This window comes from Vanessa atalanta, chromosome 9 (genome assembly GCF_905147765.1).
Source record: "Vanessa atalanta chromosome 9, ilVanAtal1.2, whole genome shotgun sequence".
Lineage (NCBI taxonomy): Eukaryota > Metazoa > Arthropoda > Insecta > Lepidoptera > Nymphalidae > Vanessa > Vanessa atalanta.
In genome coordinates this window covers 311775-334971 of record NC_061879.1, presented here as the reverse complement: position 1 = coordinate 334971, position 23197 = coordinate 311775, and the positions used below count along the sequence as shown (strand labels likewise).

At 31.9% G+C, this 23197-nt stretch overlaps 1 protein-coding gene across 3 annotated transcripts in view; it reads right to left on the bottom strand.

Moving 5' to 3' along the window:
- LOC125066505 (ATP-binding cassette sub-family G member 1) overlaps positions 1-23197 on the bottom strand; it is a 49351-nt gene continuing 26154 nt past the window's right edge. For 2 of the 3 annotated variants that reach the window (XM_047674602.1, XM_047674603.1), the window contains 10 exons: positions 19424-19601; positions 8599-8716; positions 6849-7038; positions 4634-4779; positions 3542-3780; positions 3000-3238; positions 2662-2830; positions 2193-2449; positions 1408-1631; positions 3-1272 (listed from right to left, as the gene is read on the bottom strand). In XM_047674602.1, coding sequence (XP_047530558.1) covers positions 1080-1272; positions 1408-1631; positions 2193-2449; positions 2662-2830; positions 3000-3238; positions 3542-3780; positions 4634-4779; positions 6849-7038; positions 8599-8716; positions 19424-19556 — 1908 coding nt within the window. In that variant the 5' untranslated portion in view covers positions 19557-19601 and the 3' untranslated portion in view covers positions 3-1079. Of the gene's footprint in view, positions 1273-1407; positions 1632-2192; positions 2450-2661; positions 2831-2999; positions 3239-3541; positions 3781-4633; positions 4780-6848; positions 7039-8598; positions 8717-19423; positions 19602-23197 lie in introns of all 3 variants that reach the window. The other variant, XM_047674604.1, reaches the window with a different exon arrangement.

Here is a 23197-nt window from a genome sequence, read left to right as displayed (position 1 = left end):
ATCCAGTCTTACACCATTTAGGATAAATTAGATAAAAAAATATATTTAAATTACAGTAAGAAAAAAAATTTTTGTACATTTATAAAAACAGTATTAATAACCAATAACCTGGCAATTTTCTTTTTCACTTGGCATTTCCTTCTTAGAAGCTATTATTACACTACCAAATAAACAATAGACACTAATTTAAGTATAATTCTAATTAAAAATAAAATTTTCTATTTTACAATTATAAATGTTTTTATTGTTAGGATTAGTAATTTTACATAAAAACTTTCTTTTACTTTCTACATAAAGAACATGTCGTCATTGTCATTTAATTTTTAAAAGAATAAATTTTCAATAATGCTTGTAATATTACTTGTATAAAAACTTTACTAAATTGCTATTACTAAATATCACATTTAATTATAATATCCATCAATTAACTTTTCATAAATCACTGGAATAAATATAATTAACATATTTCTTAATCTAAAATTTAAGAATTAACAGGCTGTATGTGTATGCCAAAGTCACTGAGCTGGGCTGTTAATAAAAAAAAAAAACATGTTGGCTATGCTTAAAGATTAGTAATAGTGTTTTAGAAACGAAATCAAACAATATTACCACATAAAAATAAAATATTTTTTTAATTACAAAGTACGACTATAACTCATATGACGATTTGGGCATCAAATAAAAATAAATATTGTCAAAATGTAGTCAAGTTTAGTCACAGACAAATAAATTAAAAAGTATGCAAAAAAAAACAACTGTCATTTATAAAAAAAAACTATTGTCATGTCGGTATGTTGTTATATATATGTTATTGTTATATTTTGAAAAATTGTCACGATATCGATATTACTTTGAAGCCATGTCAATGAATGTCAAGAGTACTTGTTACTGGTATTATTTACTTCACCAACTTAATCCATACTAACCATCATTAATTTAAGAAATTATTATAATATAATATGTTATTTGTCTGGTGAGATAGTGATCGGTAGATTTGTCTTCGTGAAAATGTTCTGTCGCTTCCACTAGGGTGGGTATCGCTATTTCTAATAACTACATTAGCTACATCTAACTTACGGCTACTGCGTAAGGCTCATTTTAGTTTTAATGAACCTTCCAATAAGCTTGATGGCTCGGAAGGCATAGTTCGGTGACAGTCTCTGTCTTAGAAGGTAGTAAGCTCCAAGATTCATCGCCAGCAACGAAACGAATAGCATTAGAAATACGACTGTAATTGAAACGTCGGACATGCCCATTAGTTTCACGAAATATCTGAAAGGTAAATATTTTAACGCTGTTATGCTTAATACAAAAAGTATATTTTATTAATAAAAAAAATAATTTTATCGTTATAAATGTATATGACATAAACTATAATGACATGTTACGATTTAATTCTATACTCACTTAACATTCTTATACTCGCAGTAGTCCTCATCAGCAGGACAAATAAGATCATCCCTCGGTGGTCCATACACAGCCATGATGAGGCCCTCCAGGCCGTACCTCATGAATGAGCAATAACGCGCCAACCTCCAGATCAGAGGCGGAGCTTCGTCTCCACTACCAATACCGTATACCGCTAACAACATCATGGGCACTGCAACTACTGGTCCCACGAACATTGAGTTCTGGAATGTATAAGAGCAATGTAGTCCACGAGCTAAGCCAATTGTCACAAAGAGTATATATCAGTACATCCATGACTTCAATGATAGAAGCGTAAACAAATAATATTCATTTGTAATATTAAGTAATATTTTTTTTGTTATATACAAAAGTCACATTTAATCGCTATTTTACAATTTTATTAATAATATTTGTTTGTGATCTGTTTGAAAAACTATTTTTATGTTACTCGAATTTATTGTTTCGTAAAAGCCCCCCAAATTCCTATCTAATTCCATGGATAATAAGATGCTAAGGTAAGTCATAAATAGATTTAAAAATTAATGTTAGATTCTAGTACACACAAACAACTAAAGTAACTTGAACTATAGAAAGTACCATTCAGAAAATTTGGATAGAGAAAATTGGCCTGAGCAATATTGTGCTATGAAACTCATGGCCATGTTTGATGAAAATGTTACTGATAATTTTTCTTGTAATGGCAATGTTTATAAAATATAGGTACTATTAACTAGACAGCTCGTTTTCTCGATGACATTTCACAAAATACTAAAATTACTAACCACAACGCTTAACGTTGACGATATCAGCGTCCCCATCGATTCTGATATCAATGCTACCAGAATACAGGTAGTGACGAACATCAACACTCTAGAAAATTCCATCGGTTGTGACGTCAAAGGATATGCGATGGCAAGGTAAATGAGGGAGAAGAAAATCGTGGGAGGAGTCCGAGAGACAACTAAGGCTGCATAGTAAGGCTTCAAGCCGTACCATCTGTTGAAATATTCGCGCTTGACTAGCAGCACTTCTGTCGGATCTAGAAATAAATTTAAAGGGATCAAGAAAACCTCTAGAAGAATGTACAGTAACATTTAACTTTTCTATACAGTATAAAAATAACTGAAATTTTCAACGATAATAATTTGGTCTGAGTTTTACATTAATGTTTTAAGAGACGGGCATGTTTTTGTTTTGGATAATAAGCGATAAATAATGTAAAATTAATAAAAAGTCGAAATAATTACGTACACGCTAATAACACAGGCATCATCGTCGTATACAACATAGCTATGATACAAGCATAACAAAATCCGAAGTTGAATAAAGTTTTAGAAGCATCGTAACCCATGTCATTGAATAGAGCACCGACGATTGCGCCCAGGAACACGTGGAGTCCTATTCGTAACCAGAGATAGTCCTGACGGAGAAAAATATTCTAATGTAAGAAAAAGTACTTTTATATTAATGGAATGTCTATAAAGCCCTAAAGATTTTATCCGACAATCTACTCTTGAAAATAGTATGAATTTATGTTTTCCCAAGGTTGTTATGACTATAGAACATTTGTATTAGAATATGATAGATACCCTATTTCTTAAAGTTTGCAGGATCATCCGTCTTAACAGCACATAAAACTGTTGAAACGGTGTGCTCTCATACTTGTAGTTATGTCTCTCCACCACTCCAGTGTTCAACTCCTCTATCTCCAAATCCTCATTATCCTCTTCCATTGCATAACTCCTCCATCTCTGACATTTACCATTGTCAACTGCTGCTACCATCTGATCTATGTGAGAACCATATTCACCACTCGACACTTCTATTACTAAAACGTAATTAACATTTTTATTAAAATGAACAATCCTATGCGATGGTTAAACAAATCAGCCAAATAATTATCTACATTTATTTTTATCTTGCTGTAAGTATTTGTACAATGAACAATGATAAGTATATTCATAGACGATTACTCTGATAGAACTATCATAATTAAAAACAAGAAGCAACTTACAATTATGTAATATTGAATTGTTCATAAGTTAAAGCAAATAATAGCCAAGATTTGAGGCCAGATCAGATAACAATCAGCTGTTGAACACAACAGTTACAGAGAGGATAATGTACTTACTAAAATCGGCTGGATTATAAGTTGTCGGACAAGGCAGATTTATTTCTTTCAAAAATGGTATGACACCAGCTGCCGTGCCTTGATACGCGCATCTGCCGTCAGCCACTACGTATACGTGATCGAATACAGAGAATATTCTTGCAGATGGAGTGTGTAACGAACATATTACAGTTCGACCACCTCGAGCAACTCGTTTTAGGAGTGACACGCAAGTTGAAGATGCTACGTCATCTAAACCACTGGAATATACAAGATTAAGATTATTTGATAATCACAATCGTAAATGTAATATTTTAAACATATAATTATTACTTGTTCAATATTTCTGAATAGATTCATGGAGTATCTGTACGCTACCGAAGCAAAATCAGATATATGATCTTTAAACAAGATTATACGGTCTACTTAAAAACTTACAGCAAGAATTTAAAGAATTTAGATAGATGAGTATAAATAATGATATTTTAAATAAAAACATATATATATATATATATATATATATATATATATATATATATATATATGTTTTTATTTAAAATATAATAACATAACTTCAATTTCAAATATAAAAGAGACCGTTTAAATTCTTTAACAAAGAATAACAAAAATACAATTAATTGACTTGCAATCTTTCATCACAATAAAAAGATTAATAGCGATATTCCGATCGCCATCATCGCTACAAATAGGAAATACAAAACATAAAAAAACGCCATAAAAATCGATACATCGACACACAGAAGTCATAAAAATATTTTCAATTTACCAAAATGTTTGTCCGAATATCTCCATAGAATTATAATAGAGTGTGAAATTTAAAGGTACCTAACCAAAACGAATTAGATATATTTTAGTTTTAAAGTTATTTTTATAATATAGGTTAAGTGGACACCATTGACTATAGATATACAAGATACATGTAACATAGCTAATGTGCCGCTAATCTTGGGGACTAAAAGGTCCCTAGTGCCTATAGTCGTATTGCTGTTTGATGGTATAATATCTGATGAGCGGATGGTAGGGTACCTACCCAGACGAGCTTGCACAAAACCCCTACTACCGAGCAAATATAAATCGTATCTAATCACTAACGTTGTGGGTTCATCGAGGAAGATCACGGGAGGGTTGTTCAGTAGTTCCAAAGCAATGGATAATCGCTTCCGTTCGCCGCCCGACAGAAGCTCACTCGACGTGTTCCGTGCTTTGCTTAATCTTAACAAATGGATTATTTCTTCTACCTGAAACAGTAACATCTCACAAGAATGCTAACGATATAAATTCTGTGATGAATATTAGGAAAATATTTTTTTAAATAATACATTGTGTGATGATTTAGAGCAGCGTTTATAACACCTTACTCTTAACAGACGATTAATTGTTACACCGCAATAAACGCGACTGGTTTTCATGTAATTCTTAATAATTTGTATTTATAGTTTATCTCGTGCGGCGGTAATAAAAAATATCGTGACGAATCTTGCACATCTCACCTATGTGCAACTCACAGTGGAGTAGCATTGTTAGGAATGCTCCAGATCCAGCTTCGAGGGAAGAAATAATCGCTATTCCAATTTTGAAATCCTAATTCACAGGATAATGGTCGTCTGTCATATGTTTTTTAAACGTTTATACTTGCTTAACAATATATTCAATATTTAAAAATTATTTCCACTAAATCTAATTAGTAATTCAGTGTAATGTTGATTTAAAACCAGATTCGTTATTACATATGAGAAAAACTCCATGTTACTGACGTATTCGGTGAATATATGTGAAGATATTCTGTAAGAACAAATACAAACTGCGACCTAGAATTCGATCGCGGAATAGTTATACGATTATATGACGATTTAGTCCTGAGCAATAAGGGCCACGGCACGGGAGGCCACTCTCAAGGGAGTCTTAGACAAAATGGACATTTTGCAAAACAAGTAATAGAATTTATACTCTTAAAAAAAAAAAATATTTTACTAAATTTATCATTCACTGCTTGAATTATTTTTTTATTATACAACACCCACATGTGCAACTATTATGCTTTATTACGATATATTAAATGTTTCCAAAGCAGTAACCGCTAAAAAACTACCTTTTAAGGAAATAATAGCTCTGTGTATCGTCTGTTATCTTTATCGGGAAATATGACACCGATTGTGACTCGAAACTAATATTCTAAATAAACAAACCGATGTTTGTTTCAATATAAATGTTATTCATAAAACCTCAACACGTCATATCATTGTGGATAAATTAACAGATCGGTGTTAGTTCGCAGATAAACACTAAAAATAAAAATGACTTTGACTAAAACAATACAATATACTTTATATCGTTTTCAGATCATTATCAGATTATTATGAATATAATTAAAATATAATCACAATAAATAACGTAAAATTTCCAATTTATTCTAATGACACGTGACTAAGATTATAATCCTAATACTCTGCTGCAGATATTATCAATGATAAGCGATGTTTGAATGTTTTTCTTGACATGACTTAAATAAATATATGTATTAAGACGCCTTATCCCGAAATTTATCACGTCTCCCACCAGATAATATCTAAAGAAAAAAAAATGTGACAAAATCAGTAATAAGTCTTGAGTTAACACTTTTCTCCTCTTAAAAATGGGTTTGGGATTTTTTTCCATCTCTCGGTTCCATAGATAATATGCAAGTCTATTTCTTTTATTTTATTATTAAGGACAACTTACAAAACATACACCAATTATATTGTAAAAGTAAAGGTAATTACATTTTTAGCTTAGTGTTGTTTCAATTAAAAAATTCAATTTCTGATCTAGTCGAGAGCGGACGTGTTTCAATTATTATAAGTAAAAACATATTCGCCGAGCACGAGATGATTTATAAACACAAATGACGTGTGCAATCAATGTCAACCTAATTAGTGAAATAAGATATTCAAATTAAAACAAAATAATAATAATACTATTTTTTTTAGCGTTTAGCAGGCTGCTAGCCTGTAAATTTCCCACTGCAGGACTCTCCCTTTAAGGAGAAGGTTTGGAGCTTATTCCACCACGCTGCTCCAATGAGGGTTGGCAGAATACACGTGTGGCAGAATTTTGTTGAAATTAGACACATGCAGGTTTCCTCACGATGTGTTCCTTCACCGCCGAGCACGAGATGAATTATAAACACAAATTAAGCACATGAAAATTCAGTGGTGCTTGCCTGGGTTTGAACCCAAAATCATCGGTTTAGATGTACGCGTTCTAACCACTGGGCCATCTCGGCTCTCATAATACTAATAATTAAATTTAATGTTCAAAGCGTACTGACGATGATAGTCTTCCTCTCTTTGTTCATGTCGTTTCCGAGTTTCAAGTCCGCTGCCATCGTCAGCGACTCCTGCACTGTGATGAGAGGCTGCAGTAAATCATCTTGCATGATATAACGAGACAACTTTCTGAACAGTCGTAAGTCCCTTGGCTCCCCGTTCGTTGTGATAAGTCCGGATGCGCCATTTACCCTACGATTTAAAAATAATTCTTACTTTCTACGACCAATATTGTGCCCTTGCTTTTAGCCCATTCCGGCGCCCGGAAAGTAAAAAGCTGATCAAGGAATCTCACACACTCGGTTCCGTACCATAAATTTGGTGTTATCGAGTCGAATATTACGACAAGAACCAAACTCGCACTTGACCAGATTTATAGGTAATATCGGTTATTTACTTTCTAAATATTTTTTGGGCTATATTAATAAATGGGAAAACAATACAGTACAAACGAATATTTCGGACTTTGACTGCCTTATGGTCCGTGGTATGTGTGCCCTTATAGAAAAGACGGTACTTTGTACTATGTTTTACGTCATACGCTTAAGCTTCTACATTTTGTACTATGACCAAAATAAGAGCAAAATTTCAAACAAATGCAGAGAAACAGAATTAAATTTTCATTGTAAGATTTTAAATTAGATATCATAAATGATGTGTTTGTTTATGTTGGAATATAATGCTGTGCATTTCGGTGCCGTTAATCCCATTAAATTAAAACAATGGTTCTGGCTTGTGTGAATATTACTGACATATCACCCACGCACAACAAGTGGCGTTTGAATCGTATCAGATAATTGCAAACAAAAAAAGATACATTGCAAAATAAACTGACCATTTCGTAGATGTTAAAAATAAAATATTTTCGTAGTTGGTTTTTTAAAAATATGTTATTGTGAGTTTATAAAAAAGGAAAGATAAAAATAAAGAATCATAAACGCAGTCAACCAAAGTTTATTTCATTATCTAGATACGCGGTAGCGTGTCAGACAAGTTCAAGTAATAGAACTGGCGAGCGGCACCATATTTATAGTAAAATATCATCTATTTTCGTAATAGATTGGCAAATGGGACAGTTGACCACCAGCGCCCATACACAGACGTTGTAAGTAATATTACCCATTGCATCTTCAATGAGCCACTAACTTTGTCTCACTTTTCAAACCGGAACTAAATAATATTATTTAGTGATAGTGACGGAGTCGGTTGGCTACCGAGAGGGATTAGCACAGTACCTCACCATCAAGCAAAACCAAAAGTCTTTAATATTGTTTCTATTATGAATATAATTAAAAAATAATCACAAAAAAAACGCATCGTACCCAATTAACTCTAATGACACACGACTAAGATTATAATTTTAATAAAGTAATTATTATAATTACTGACAGTAATAACGTCGCTAATGCGGTTAAAATTACACGTGCCAATCAAAGTCGAGTAGAAGGAGTAAATTACATCGGTTCTTAGCTTCAGTTAGCAACGTCCCCTTCTCCCATAAACACGGAAATTGCAATTAATAAAAACCACCGTCAATGTGCCGCTGGCCGTTTAATGTTATGTCTGCAATAATATATTGGCTCACTGTCCCTTCCAACTGAAACTTAACTTTAAAACATCAGCACTTAAAGTTAGTACAGTGTATATATAATCTCAACAACGCGTATTGGTCATAGCTGAAATTACTAATGACAATAGTTCCGAATAGGAGTACATACCAATACTTTAGCTATGTAGTAAACTTTTCACTACCTGTATCCGGCTAGTATATTAAGCAGTGTACTCTTGCCAGCGCCTGACGGACCTAAGATGGCAGTTAGCTGCCCGGAGCGAAATTCACCGTTGATTCCACGTAGTATAAGTTTTGAGGCTGCAATAAACATGTCATAATTAATTCAGCGTTTTTATTACGTCGACTATTGGAAATATTTTTCTTAAGAGAATAAATCTAGGATGAAATATATCAGCAGATATCTACTTTCATTCTTAATAGAAATATTTATCGATGTTCTTTTAAATCCATCTGTTGCTTGTGCTTATGCATAGGCCTTCCTATACGGTGACCTACGACATAGCTCACATAGCTCAAAGACTTAGCAAATGATAATAGCCTTAAACCGGCCATGTTTCTTGGGAGAATAACCACGGTGAAGAACTACTCACAAAGAACCACAACTTTAAGCATGCGTCATAAAACAAGCGAGAGCTTGTGTCTTGCGTTCCTTTCTTCGTAATTATAATATCTATGTCTTTGGAATGGAGTCTCAAATCGTGTGGTGATCAAGATTAAAAAAAAGAAAAACGTACACGGAGTACATATATATCATTTAAAATATATAAAAAATCTTTGCTATTTAAATTACGAGTAGTAGTATGAAAAGTTAATACAGAATGGATCGCAGATATACTAATATACTAATATTTTTATATAATATTCATAAAAATTACACAAAAATATATAACACACTCTACCCTGCCTTTGTAACACACACATACTCATACCAATGACAACACACGTGATGTCAAAGTTAAAAGTCAATGCTCTATGTGGGTATTTTTTATTGTAATAACGACCAGCTGAAGCTCATTATTCCTATCTTTTTAATCAATCTTCTATTTTGTTTACCAATAAGACAGACCACTAGTTTAAATAATTAATTAATATCAGCTACTAACACACAGGATAGGCACAGGCACAAATGATATGATTACATTAGCAGCCTGTAACTTTCCCACTGCTGGGATAAGGCCTCCTCTCCTTTTGAGGAGAAGGTTTGGAGCAAATTCCACCACGCTGCTTCAATGTGGGTTAGTGGAAAAGATATGATTATTTAAGTTTACCAATGTAAAGGTTTATGTAATATTTCGCCTAAGTTTACGTAAATATATATTTTATCCTTACGCAGGCGGACGAGCAAATGAGTCTTCTGATGGTGAGTTGACACCACTTTTAATATTACTTATATTATGTCCCTTGTGCCTATAGTTACACTGGCTCACTCACCCTCCAGAACGGAACTAAACAATACTAATTATTGCCGGCAGTAAGTGGCTGGTACCAGCCCAGATGGGCTTGCACTAAGCCCTACCACTAAGTATTAAAAATAATAATGAACTGAGCCAGTAAGTATGTCGGTCAATTTTTTTTCACATAGTATGTGTATGTTCTCGTGCAAATTTAATTCAAAATTTGAATGTACAGCTACATCAAAATTGTAATGCGAAACCTATGTTAATCAGGTTATTAAATACACGAATCCAGAGCAAAGATATAAAACCACAAGTTACCTCCTAAATTCAACTCCTAGATAATCACAATTAATAATATTATGCATATGGAGTTGATTTAAAGGCAGCTCTATCTAAAGCAATTAAAGTAGGAGTTTAATGGGCTACGTGTTGCAGTATACTTCACTTTTTTTTGATTTATTATAAAAAAAGTTTTTCCAAAAAAATTAGTTCTCGCCAAGCTGTTATGCTTAACGGCGAGACGCGCTCGTTATTACAGAAAAAAAAACGTTTTTAGCATAAATACAAATACAGTATTCACTTCACATAAATATTTGCTTAAATATCACAATGGCGACATTTTTTCTTCATCGAGAAACAAATCCCTTAACTTAATCTTTAACAGTTTTCTGCTTATTTAATTTTTTTGTCTTTCCATAACATTTGTATTGAATAATTTTGGTATCGTATATTTAATTGTTCTTTCCCCATAGTAATTATTTATTTTTGGCTGATATAACTTTTTGTCAGTTACTCTTCTCGTATTATATTTATTTTTACTAATACTTTATATTCGTCCTTGTATATTCTAATCCTAATAAGTATTCTACCTTGTTGTCTACTGGTAATATTTTGCATATATGAAAAAGCCTATCATAGTCTCTATTACATATTTTCTTAACATTTTTACCAACTAGGAACTTGATCAGTCTTATTTGTAACTTTCTTATATACTTATTTTAAATATGTCTTAAACGTTCGTCCGTATACTATAAGTCCGTAATTTAAAAACACTATTCTTAACATGTGCTTATTTAATACTGGTTTTAAATGATAAAATTTACTTAACACTGCTCTTAAACTATTACAGATATAATTCTTCGTTTTGTGATAGTTGTAATTTTAATATAATAGTCAGGGGGTCAATGGTGTTCAATTTAACAGGAAGTCAAGAGAGTATCATTCGCAGAAAAAAAAAAATTATCAACGTTTTTTATAAAATTTACCTGATCGATTAATAAAAGATTAAAAATGGTAAATTTATATATATCAAGACTTACGTATTTTTATACAAATTCACACCTGTGTGAAAATCAAAATATATTTAATTCAAGTAGGATATTATAAAAGCACTTTTAAACGAAGGCTTTTGCTCAGCAACGGTTCTATAATTTATTCCAACATCAAGATATGTGAAAACAGATAAAGTACCTTTGACATCATATTGACGCGATATCATTGATCAAGAACTTGAATAAAATCTATAATATTCTTTACGGATTTGCGCTCCGATTGATATAAAAAAAATGTGGACGAAGTTGTTATCGGAACATTGAAAGTAAAATTAAAGTTGCCTAATGGAATAGTATGGTATTTTAAATAAATGTTTTTTTTTTATCAAGTAGGTACTGTTTGTAAAGCACAATAAAGCAGATTTATTAGCAAATCGCGTGAATTACGTAATTGTAAGGTTTGTTTATCTTTGTACCTTCTTCGATTCGAATACGTTTCTTATTAATATTTTATTTTATTTTTAAATTTGTGGTAACATGACCAAGGTCGACAGCTGGCTGTATGCGAAACGAGACGGTTGCTGAATTATTGAAAAAAAAGTAATAAGTAAAAAATAATCTTTGACATGAAGCAAATTTTTGTGTAAATTATTATCTATACATATAAAAGTATAGTTTTCGAAATATATGCGATAATTTTCAATGTTAAAATTTTACACATTAACCTTAAACTCAAATTTGATATTTATTTTAATTTATTCAAAAATATTTTCAATTACAATGTATTATTGCTTTTTTAGCGTGTATTTTATTGTACCTAATGTTAAATTAATACCAAGTTTATTAAATAAATTTCTATAACGTCTTTATTATATATCTCGTTCAACTTAAATCAATTCAGCGGTTTATATGAGGCTGATTGTTAACATATAATAGTATATTTCACTTGGTAGGGCTTTCCATGCCAGAGTGAGTACGACGTATTCTTCTGCCAAATAGCAATACTTAGTATTTATTGTCTTAATTCAAATCAATTCTTAGTTTAAGGCTTTTAGTTGCCGGCAGGGCACAGATTATTTCGCCAAAGGTACGTTGAATGGAGAAGACACGAATGAGATTGATCGGTACGGTTGACATAGCAAAGTCAACTAAATTTTGATGGTAGCAATTTCCTTGTTAATCTTTGACTTAAATATTCTACATCTTAGTTCACAAATTTCGTGGCGCTGTATCCATAGTTAATGTCAATGGGCGCTAGTAAACACTCACCATCAAGTTAGCAATATGACAGTTAGACAAACTTAATAAAAAAAAAAGAAACATTATTTTTTAAACATAAATGTAAATGCGATGCTTTGTAATTGTAAACGTTAAAATAAATCCGAATTATTTTTACATCTTGAACGCACGCGCGTAGGTAGTTTACTAAAAAACAATTTTTATAATATCTAATGACTATAAATAATTAATACGTCTTGTCTTAAATCAATCATTGCGTCGCATTTGCACGTTACGTGTAACGAAACGTAAATGACAGGATAATCGTTTTTCTAAAATAACAATAATCGACGGTGGTAATAAAATCATTCACGTGTGCGTTTAATACCTACGTAAGTTTAATTTCAAACTATAATCCAGCAATAAAAAAAACATGTTCGGTTTACATTAAACGACGAGTTAGTGGTACCCGAATGAACCTACGCAAAGTTCATCACCGGGTTTTTCAATTATAACTGTTTTTAAAAATGTTTATCTCGATAAAAGCATCGCACATTTCAAAAAGAACATAAAAGTAAACACGTTTATAAAATAATCATAAAAAATGTTTCAATTATCATTAATCAATTCATAGTATTGTTATTAGTTTAACCTAAGACAAGACGGATTTGTCATACCGGAGCGGTTCAGGTAGAGGTGGAGTAGTGTTAACCCTCCACGGCTTCGCGGTCAAAGGGTCCTCGCACTCCCCCTACAAGGAGCTTCCATAGTTAAGGGTAAAGCTTGTTTTGGAGATGCTAACTAATTTTAGGATAGTTGAAAAATCTTGCAAAGTAGGTACCGCTTTAATATAAATTAAACGGGAACAAAAAAAGCCACTGGAATAAGTTAAAACCCTGATCTTGCCTACGTTCGATTTTGTTCTTGCCCCACCATTCCAGTACAATAGAACCAGTCGGCAAATACCCTCAGAATACCGGAGCTGGTGTAAATTGTGGTACATAACATTATATTCAAGCAGAAGATAGATTAAAATTAAATCCTTCAATAAATAACACAAAGATAATAAATCACAACGTCTATGTAATCACATATGTACAACTAGAGCAACGGTGACCATTATATTGACCATTTATTAGTTTTCCTTCCTGTTACCAATAATACAGAAAACATTTAACGTTTATCTAGAACAGTAAACTCAGATCTGATTGGATGATTTCAAAGAATTTCTAACGATTTTCTGTGTTAAAAGTATTATCAATCTACTAACCAAACGTTAAACATAAAATAAATATCATTTTGAAAGGTGTTTTGGAGGTTATATAATGTCACGAAAGAAGTCAATGATCGCTACACAATAAATAATTATATTCATTCTGATTGATTTGCATTCGTTTTGTCGGTGTGTAGCAAACGCATCGTCTACAACGATTAACAGTAGTGTGTATTATATTAGTTTATAATGAAAATTAAATGGAACTTTGTACTTAAATGTTAAATTAAATAATAAATAGTTGAGTGCATGCTTGACTCGAGCAAATTTGGTATTTCAAGGTAAAATCTTAATTCTTATGCCTTGAAATAAAATTATTTAACTTTAATAATGAATATATGAATTTAAATTGGTAAAACTGAGGTACTTGCAAGTTCTTCGCGGTCTACAAAATCTGAACCAACGGTGTAACTTGACAGCTTCGTTCGTCTAGTGACTGGCTCATAAAACCCCGAGTCGTTAAAAAAACTTTATGAAAATTTCTCAATAGTAAATATAGCCCAGAATTAAGAAGTTGTACGGTAAGCTCTTGCGTGAAAAGCATGAGAGCCTCGTCCTCCGCCTGTACTAACCAATCCACCATCATAATTTTTTCCCTAACCAACTTATCAATATAACGATTAAATTAAACAGTAGGTTTAATGAAGACCTCCGTGGTCGAGTAGTGTGTACACCGGTTTTCATGGGTACGACACTCCGAGGTCCCGGGTTCGATGCCCGGCCGAGTCGATGTAGAAAAAGTTCATTAGTTTTCTATGTTGTCTTGGGTCTGGGTGTTTGTGGTACCGTCGTTACTTCTGATTTTCCATAACACAAGTGCTTTAGCTACTTACATTGGGATCAGAATAATATATGTGATGTTGTTCAATATTTATTTATTTAATTAACTACGATTTGATGTCAACATTTATATTTATATATTTTATTTACATACCATAGAAACGATTTACAACTATAAACTGTGAATAGCAAATTAATGATGACATAAATCATTAATACATTTGCAAATAAATTTATGTATGTATATTTTTATAGGTCTATATCTACCATCTGTATTATGTTACGGGGCCCGCGATTGAAGGTCCCTTTTGATAAAAAAAAATTAAACTTGTTTTTAGTAGACTTTGGCCTTATATTATAACGGTTCACACGAGTGCTGATACTAAATATACTATAGAATGTCTTACAACGTTCACAGTTTTCAGTCATCAGCAATGCAAACCAAACACTATGTCCGTGCGTTTTAAATCTGTAATATCTTCGAAAATATTCATTTAAATTACATGCTGTAAAGGGTCATGTTAATTTATATTAAATGTACAATGCATTTAAGGAATTTAATTGGATAAGGATTAATGCTGTATTACTTAAAATCGCTTCGAAAATAAGTCATTATTTCTCGTAAAAGGTAAAGGATAAAAAATGGTTGTTGTGTGGCGTGTGTTAGGGATACCTAAGAGATAGACATATACTATCCCGAACTTTTTTGAAGACCATTTTAAGATGTACAATACTGTAGTACATTATTTTGGTCTATCCCGTAGGTTTCAGTCAGCGTTTGCAATGTAAAGGCAAAAAATGTGTTTATTTACGACATCACTTCAGACACCTCTAAAATTATCTGTGTTTCTCTACTATTTTGTGCATGTATTATGCATATAAAACTTTCTCTAAAAAAACCACAACTTATCTAAAACCGTGTTTAGTTTTCATGTCTTTATTTTTTTTTTATAATTTATAACGTGATCGGCGCTGAAGGAAAACTTTGTAGGGATACCTGTGTATTGACCAATCCGCTTTGCAGCATCATGGTGAAATAAGTTCCAAAGTTCAACCCAAGAAAAGATAAAGAGTAGCGGTGCGGTTTAAAAAGCTTCCTTTCCTCTTATCAATCATTAAGCTTGAGAAGATACCTACGTCACTTTTTTAAGATAAAATATCTCATAACATACAACTATGTACATGCATTATTACAAACGGCGAAGTTACTAGATATATATTTTCATAATACATCTTATAATATCAAGCGGCATGTTAATTTATTTTTTTCGCGAAAAGCGAACCGCGAATAGATATACAAAAACCTGTATATTTGCAAGTTATAATTAAACTTAGCTAAATATAAACTTACTAAAAATGTAATAAAGATTGTTAAAAAATATCTACATCATTTACATATAATTTGATAAAACTTTTTGAATTAGCATTTGGGTTATATTTCACAAAATAGAGATTATTCTGCTATTTTTAAGTTGACTATTTTTTTAATGCAATTCTTCCCATTTTCAAAATAGGCAGATATAACAGCGAAAGTGGGAACGAATTATGTTGTACCCGTAGTATAATGAAAGTGTTCAAGTTTTAATTAGTAAAAGTAAAGTTAAAATAGAAAAAAAATGACAAGTAGATGCTGATTTTAATGGAGCATTAATTAGCATAACATTACACGAAGTTTTTTAGAATAATATGTAACATAAAACTGGACCTACTGCTCTCTAATTTAAATACACGTACTCTTTTAGGTGAGCACAATGAACTAATCTAGAGAAGTATCTGCAAAGTAGACGCTACAGACAGTATCACTTATAATTACTATATATCGTAGCTCGAACAGAATGTGTAATCTGTACATATATTATGTATTCACATTATGAAATTATCGCCCGACACGAAGACTCAGTCCGCGGCAAACGCGCGGTTTGAAATGTTTCTGAATGGATATTGCTCGATTATATTTTGATGATTCTCATAAGAATCTGGTGGCATATTACTTTGGGGTAACGATACAGACATTGAATCTGTTTTCGTTTTACAAAAAAGAACTGTACGGTCTTTTAATTATCTCAAGGAGTTCAACTTCCTTCGGGACTATTTTTTACAACGTATTCTTTATTATGTATATCCACAATGACATTGATCTTTTTGATAGATTAGTTAAGTCTATAACGCCAAAGTTCCGACTCCGCAAACATTCGGAATGTTATAGGAACGAAAAAAGCGTTTAACTTGCTTATTGATAGCTGAAAAAACGGTAAAAGAAACTTACATTTTTTCACTGTTAAATTGAACAATTATGAGTTTAATTACAATATCAAATAACAATTATATTTTCATTCCCAAAGTATGCAATCGTCTAAAAATTTATTAGTTCTGTAATATTCTGTAATAAACAAACGTTATATTAGCCTTGTGGAATCGCGTAACCATAGTAACAAGATTATGCTTCTAGTGTTAATAGTATGAACACTATTAACACTAGAAATTATAAGTAAGTATGTCACATTAAAAAAAATTAATGCTTTTGTTTACATTCATACATCATCACATACATATTAAAAAGTGACAGTTCAGCGAATATTATAGACCCAAGTTATAAAGTGCACGAATAGCCTATTAATATCGAGTGCAATAGTCGAACACGAACGTCGAAAATTAATAAAGTTAATGGTATAATAAATGAATGAATTCACGGCCTTAGACAAATGCTTTCGATTAGAACCGAAGCAACTTCTGTATCGATATTCATTTAATTTTAAGGATTGCTACAATCGCAAATTTAATATGTAGCATGTCCAAATCCCCAAGGATTACTACGCTATTAAATAATTAAACAAACATTTACTTTTTCAGAGTCTGGCGAAGTAAGTATTGCATCGCCAATGGCACGGTTTCACGGTGCATTCACGTGCAGGCGGTTTTAGGCCACAGGACGGTCGCTAGTCACGTGCTTATCAGCACTAGCGATGTCATATATATCGATACTATCGATATTCTCGTTGATATAAAAGTATAATGTTTAAAAACTATTTATCAATATATAAATACGTTATTTAAAGAAATATATTACTTTAACCAATAAAGGTTAAATTTGCTGGGATCTTTTAATAATTGTTATAATATTAATTACAGCTACAAGTATTGAATGTAAGCTGCAACATACTTACATATATTTCACGTAATAGTTTTAGTTATATTTTACCTCCCATTATGTTGTAATTTTAAATAATTATTATTAATAGTGGTCGCCCACGAGTTTTTCGACCGTATTTTTTTGCTATCTGCTATATTTGAGTTTATGCTAGGACACTCTATTAGCTTGTTAAAATCCTCTGATTTTGATAGTAAAAAAAAAAATAATGAAACAAATACACGTTACCGGTTTTTAAGTTTGACACGTGTGATTTTATTGGCAGGATGACAACGCACTAAAATGTATATATTAGCATAATAATGTTATATTAATTTTAGTTTACTGTTTTCCTTTTGTATATAACCTTTAACGATGCCAAATCTCACTCCTCCGTATGCGTGTTATTATCATTCTATAGTTTTTACAAATATTCATTGCAAATGTAAGATATACAATTTCGAAAGTTGAGCATGTCCTTCAGCGTTTCTTCTGTGCTGTGTTTTAATAAATAAAAGAGTTAATTAAGCTTATCTAATCATTGTTATATCCGAATCAATTATTGTTTTTTAATGTTTTACAATGTACAAGATATGCTCGAAATAATAATTTCATTAAAAATATATGCTTTAAACAAAATTTAATAAACACCTATAAATCCCTAACTATAATTTACATTATGCAAGTACCTTTCTTACAGCGAACTATCTCCTAAACATCATTAGACAAAATTTACAATTTACATATATTACATACATAACAAATATTCGGACGTATAAGTTATTATTTCAAAACAATAATTAGGAAACAGTCACATCTTTTTATCGATAATCACAGTTTAAAATATAGCGCGGTACAACACTACGGAGCTTTCGAAACCGTTGGCCAATGCACGCAGCAAGCGGCAATTACGACTCAACTACAAACCTTGCAACTGATCATAGGATAGATCTGCTTTAAGCAGAGGTCGTTGACCTAGTATGTTATATATATATTAAATGAATTATATTATTAATTAGCATCGAATTGACAGCTATTGACATAATTTATAATTAAAGAAATCGAATAATTAAAATTTCAAATTTCATTAAATAAATATATTTTTCCATAATATGCAGAGAGCGGTTGCGGACTGAGCGTCTTGCCGCTTGCCGTCACGTGCCGTCACGACATGCGAGTCGGTTTTACCCCCAAGGAGCGCCAGCGAATAATACAAACAAAAAAGAATTTTAAGTCATAAATAAATTCAAACATTAGATTTTATTCTGTCATAACTACTGGAACAAATGTGGATGACCTTGGCGTGCTTATAATATATACGAATATAATTCCTCATAAATATTTTTCGCCGAAGATGATTTATATTACAAAGATAAATTAGGATCCTCTTAAGCAACTTGATTTTAACACGCGCCGGTCCTAATAACCTTAAACAAATTACTGATTCGAGGGAAAAGACTCCGCATTTAAAAAACAAAGACTAAAACCTATTCCAACCAAAGATGAGTTTTTTTTGTGTAATAGGTACGCGGACGGTCAAATGGACGATGATGCTAAATGGATGGATGGAATGGACGCCAATATCTATGACCACCCATAGATATTGGCGCTGTAATAAATAATAAAAATTGCATCACATACACCAATGCGCCACCAACCTTGGGAACTAAGATGCTATATCCCTTGTGCCTGTTTTGCTGGCCCACTCAATCTTCAAACCGGAGCACAACAATAGGGAGTATTGTTGCTTGGCGGTATTATATGTGATGAGTGGATGGTGCCCTACCACCTGGTAAGGTATCGACGAAGAATTGACGCGATGTCATTGTTCGAGATCGCGAAGAACCTATAATATTCACTGTGAAATCGCGATAGTATGGAATTTTGAGTGGTATAAATTACATCTTCATTTAAATAATAGGCCACGGCATTACTTACTTTTTCCATTTGAGACAGTGTAAGATAGATCTTGAAAGCCGAGATTAATTGGGGGTCTCTGCGGCAGATGCGACAAGTGCGCCTTTCCCAAAGTCCTGGCTGCGTTTTGTGCCTCCATGTTTTCTTTATTCATTGCTTCACTTCGACATTGCTGGATGAAACTGGACTGTTTTGCTATCTGTAACAAATTGTAATATAAGTTGATGTTTAGGTTTCTAATATAGTATAGAAAAACGTTGAACCGAAACGAACGTACAAACAAATTTGAATCCTTAATCACAACAAAAATATAAAGGTTATAAGTTTGAGGTTATAGTTGCGAATAAAGCTGAGTATATTTTGCTAACATTGAAGGTTTTTTTTTTGTAATATTTATATCATTTATACATATAGGTATATGTCGGACAGTATTCAATGTTATTAAAATTCATAATAATTACAATTTATAAGTTTGTTATAGTCATGAAAATAAGGCTTGGGATATGCAAGACATAATTATGATAATATTGTTTGTTATTAAGATATAAATTTTACAACAACATATAACGATATAATCTTCTTGTCGGTTATGTTACTTGTCTTGATAATGATTGTATTATAAATTATAATACAATGTGTTTATATCTAAGAATCGATTAAAGTGAAACTTCGATTCTCCTGCTAGTGTGATAAATGAGAAAGTATACGAGGATGTATGGATGTTTGTTTCTCTTTCACGCAAAAACTACTGAATGGATTTTAATAAGACTTTGCATTAACATAGCTGATATATTAGAATAACGCATAGACGATATTATAAAGACATGGAGTAGATTTCGTTATTGAAAACCATATTAACATACTGTCTGGATAGGTAGTGTCGTTTTATCTTTTACTCTATGAGTGCACGATGAGTGATGACTGCAGAACTGATTTAGATGAAATTTGGTATTGAGATAGTTGAGGGAAAGGACATAAGAGAGTTTTTATCGTAGAAATCACTCTTAAAGGGGTGACATTTACTGCAGAAGTGTGATAATTGATGGATGTGGGTTTATCTGTAATATAGATAAACCCTAAGCTCATAGATCTATGAGTCACCACGTCTCACAGTTTTGTCTTCATAGAAGAGTCAAATTTGTACTAGTATTGGCGACAACAACAGCCCAAGTGCCTTACACTATTGAAGAGTTGAACTACTTGGGCTATGTCATTTATGAATCAACGTCCTATTGATAAAACAACCGGTACTCTGCCCAAAGGTTGAAGAGATTGATGCTTTAGAGATAGAGCCGCCAGTTGCACCTCAACTTCTGTTAATCCAAATGTCAAATTTCATTTTAAGTATTGGTGTGCATTAACAATAAATAAATAAACGATACCAGCAATTAAAAATTGTCACGTCGGTAATTATACACTTGTTAAAATATACAATTATATGTGTACATTTACAATAAAATTGGTTTATAATTATTATTTCCTTATTGTATAACCGAACGTATGATTATATATTTATTCCTTTATTGTTATACAAGTTTTTTTTTATATGACTGAGATGAATTACAAAAACAAATAAAACACATGAAAACTCGGTGTTATTTGCACTGGGGCGTCTCGACTGAGTATCTAGTATGGATATTTTACTTTAATTCTAATCGAAACTTTATAATATCGTTCTCAAATGCTTGTTAATATAAAATTCACTTATCTCCATAACCATAAACAAAACGGCCTCGAATCAAAACGTAATCACGATCCCTTTTAACATTCCCACCCGATTTTAGATAGATAGATAGATATATTTTGAGTGCAAAATTGTAGTCGTATTTCGACATTAGCATTATTATTAGTATTATTATCCAACTATAACCTCTAGTTGCTTATTATTAACAATCACAACAGTGTTTATAGTAACACGTTAAATTAACTACAATCAAATAATTTGTAGAATTGTGTTGAAATATTGTTTCCAGTTAACAGTATACAACAAAGATATCTGTTAGTAAATAACCTTAGTCTTGACCGAATAATGGACTATAATAACCCATAAACACGAACCTAAATCTACGCAAGATTAGTTAGTATCACTCACACTCTATTCACTGGTTCGGCTCATTATTTTAATACTTAATGGTAGGTACCATCCACACATCATATTTTCTACCATCAAGTAGCAATACTTAGTATCTTCAATAGTTCCGGTTTGAAGATTGAGTGAGCCAGTGTAAATACAAGCTTACGAGACATAACATCTTAGTTGCCGTTGGCGACGTGTTGGCGATGTAAGGTATGGTCAACATTTCATACGTCGCCAATAGCTATGGCCAGTACTGACCACTAACCATTCGATAAGAAACCTCAATATCTATGAGCTATCAACAACGTAGGTAATAAAAAGTATTGAGACGACAAATATACTTTTTTTTATCATTTAATAACTGACTCAGCCTAATCACTGTCTGCGTAGGGTATGTAACTGTCATATAGTTTTTATTAATATGCATTTAATTTTGTGCTAATAATGTAAAAAACAAATTAACAAAATTAAGAACAAAGAATACACATACATCTTATATTAAAAATATTTATGTTTTAAATAGCAAAACATTACAACAAATTAAACATGTTACAAAAAACACACAAAAAATTTTCATTAATTTAGAATTTGACATAAAATTTGACATAAAATTAGAAGCAGCACATGTTTCATTTAAAAATAAACAAAAGCAAATTAAAGGTTACGAACGTTTTTTGTATGCCAATCTAAATATAAGTGGAGAATTATTTAAAAATAAAATGAATAGCGTTTTTTCTGTCACTATAATTAAGATATTGGTTTTAGAATTATTCAAAGTTAACAACATCCATTTACCATTACTTACCGTCACACACGAACCATGGGAACTATAATTCACTGGCTCACCATAGAAACCGAAACACAACAATATAACTTACGCAAATCCCTAGACTTTAGTTATGGCTGCCATCAATCGTATTTTATCATTAAAATAATGTTAAGTCATAACTACAGTGCACAAAATAGAATTTAGTTTTTTGGTTTATACAATTTGCATTAACGGTGCCCGGTCGTCACGTTATAATACGTTTATAATGACATATAATTGCCAATATTAAAATAATATTTGAAACACAAAAACGTTTTAATAGCTGACCCTGTGGCGATTCACTCCAGTAAAGCTAGGGGAACTTCTACTAACAAATTACATTGTACTACTTTTATAAAACAAGGATCCAATTGGTTCAAAGTTGCTTCGGAATAGAAACATAAGCGTAATAAATTTGTCGAATTGAGCCCCTGGTTTAATAATATCCAATGACAGATATCGAACGGAATTAAGGTTGCAAAACAAGCATGACGTCAGCACTATTTCGTCTGATTTATTATGTTTCGGCAGTTATTGATTAAAGGAACATTCACGGTTTACTTTCAACTAGTAAGTAAGCTATTTCAATATAAGAAGTAGTAAGGTAACAGCAGGTAATTGTTCTACTGCTGGGCTAAGTCATCTCCAGAGAAGAAGGTTGCTCCAATGCGAGTTCATGGATATAATTATTTTAGAATTGCACTCGACATATGCATATTTCCTCCTTTCCATCACCTTGTTAAACGAAATGTATTACAAAAATTAATTAACAACGAATAAGATTCACGTATACTGGAGTATAAAAAGTAGGAATAAAAAATATATTGAAGTGCATAATCTTGTTTTGATTAATGAAAGGTATTTAAATGAGCCGAGATGGCCCAGTGGTTAGAACGCGTGCATCTTAACC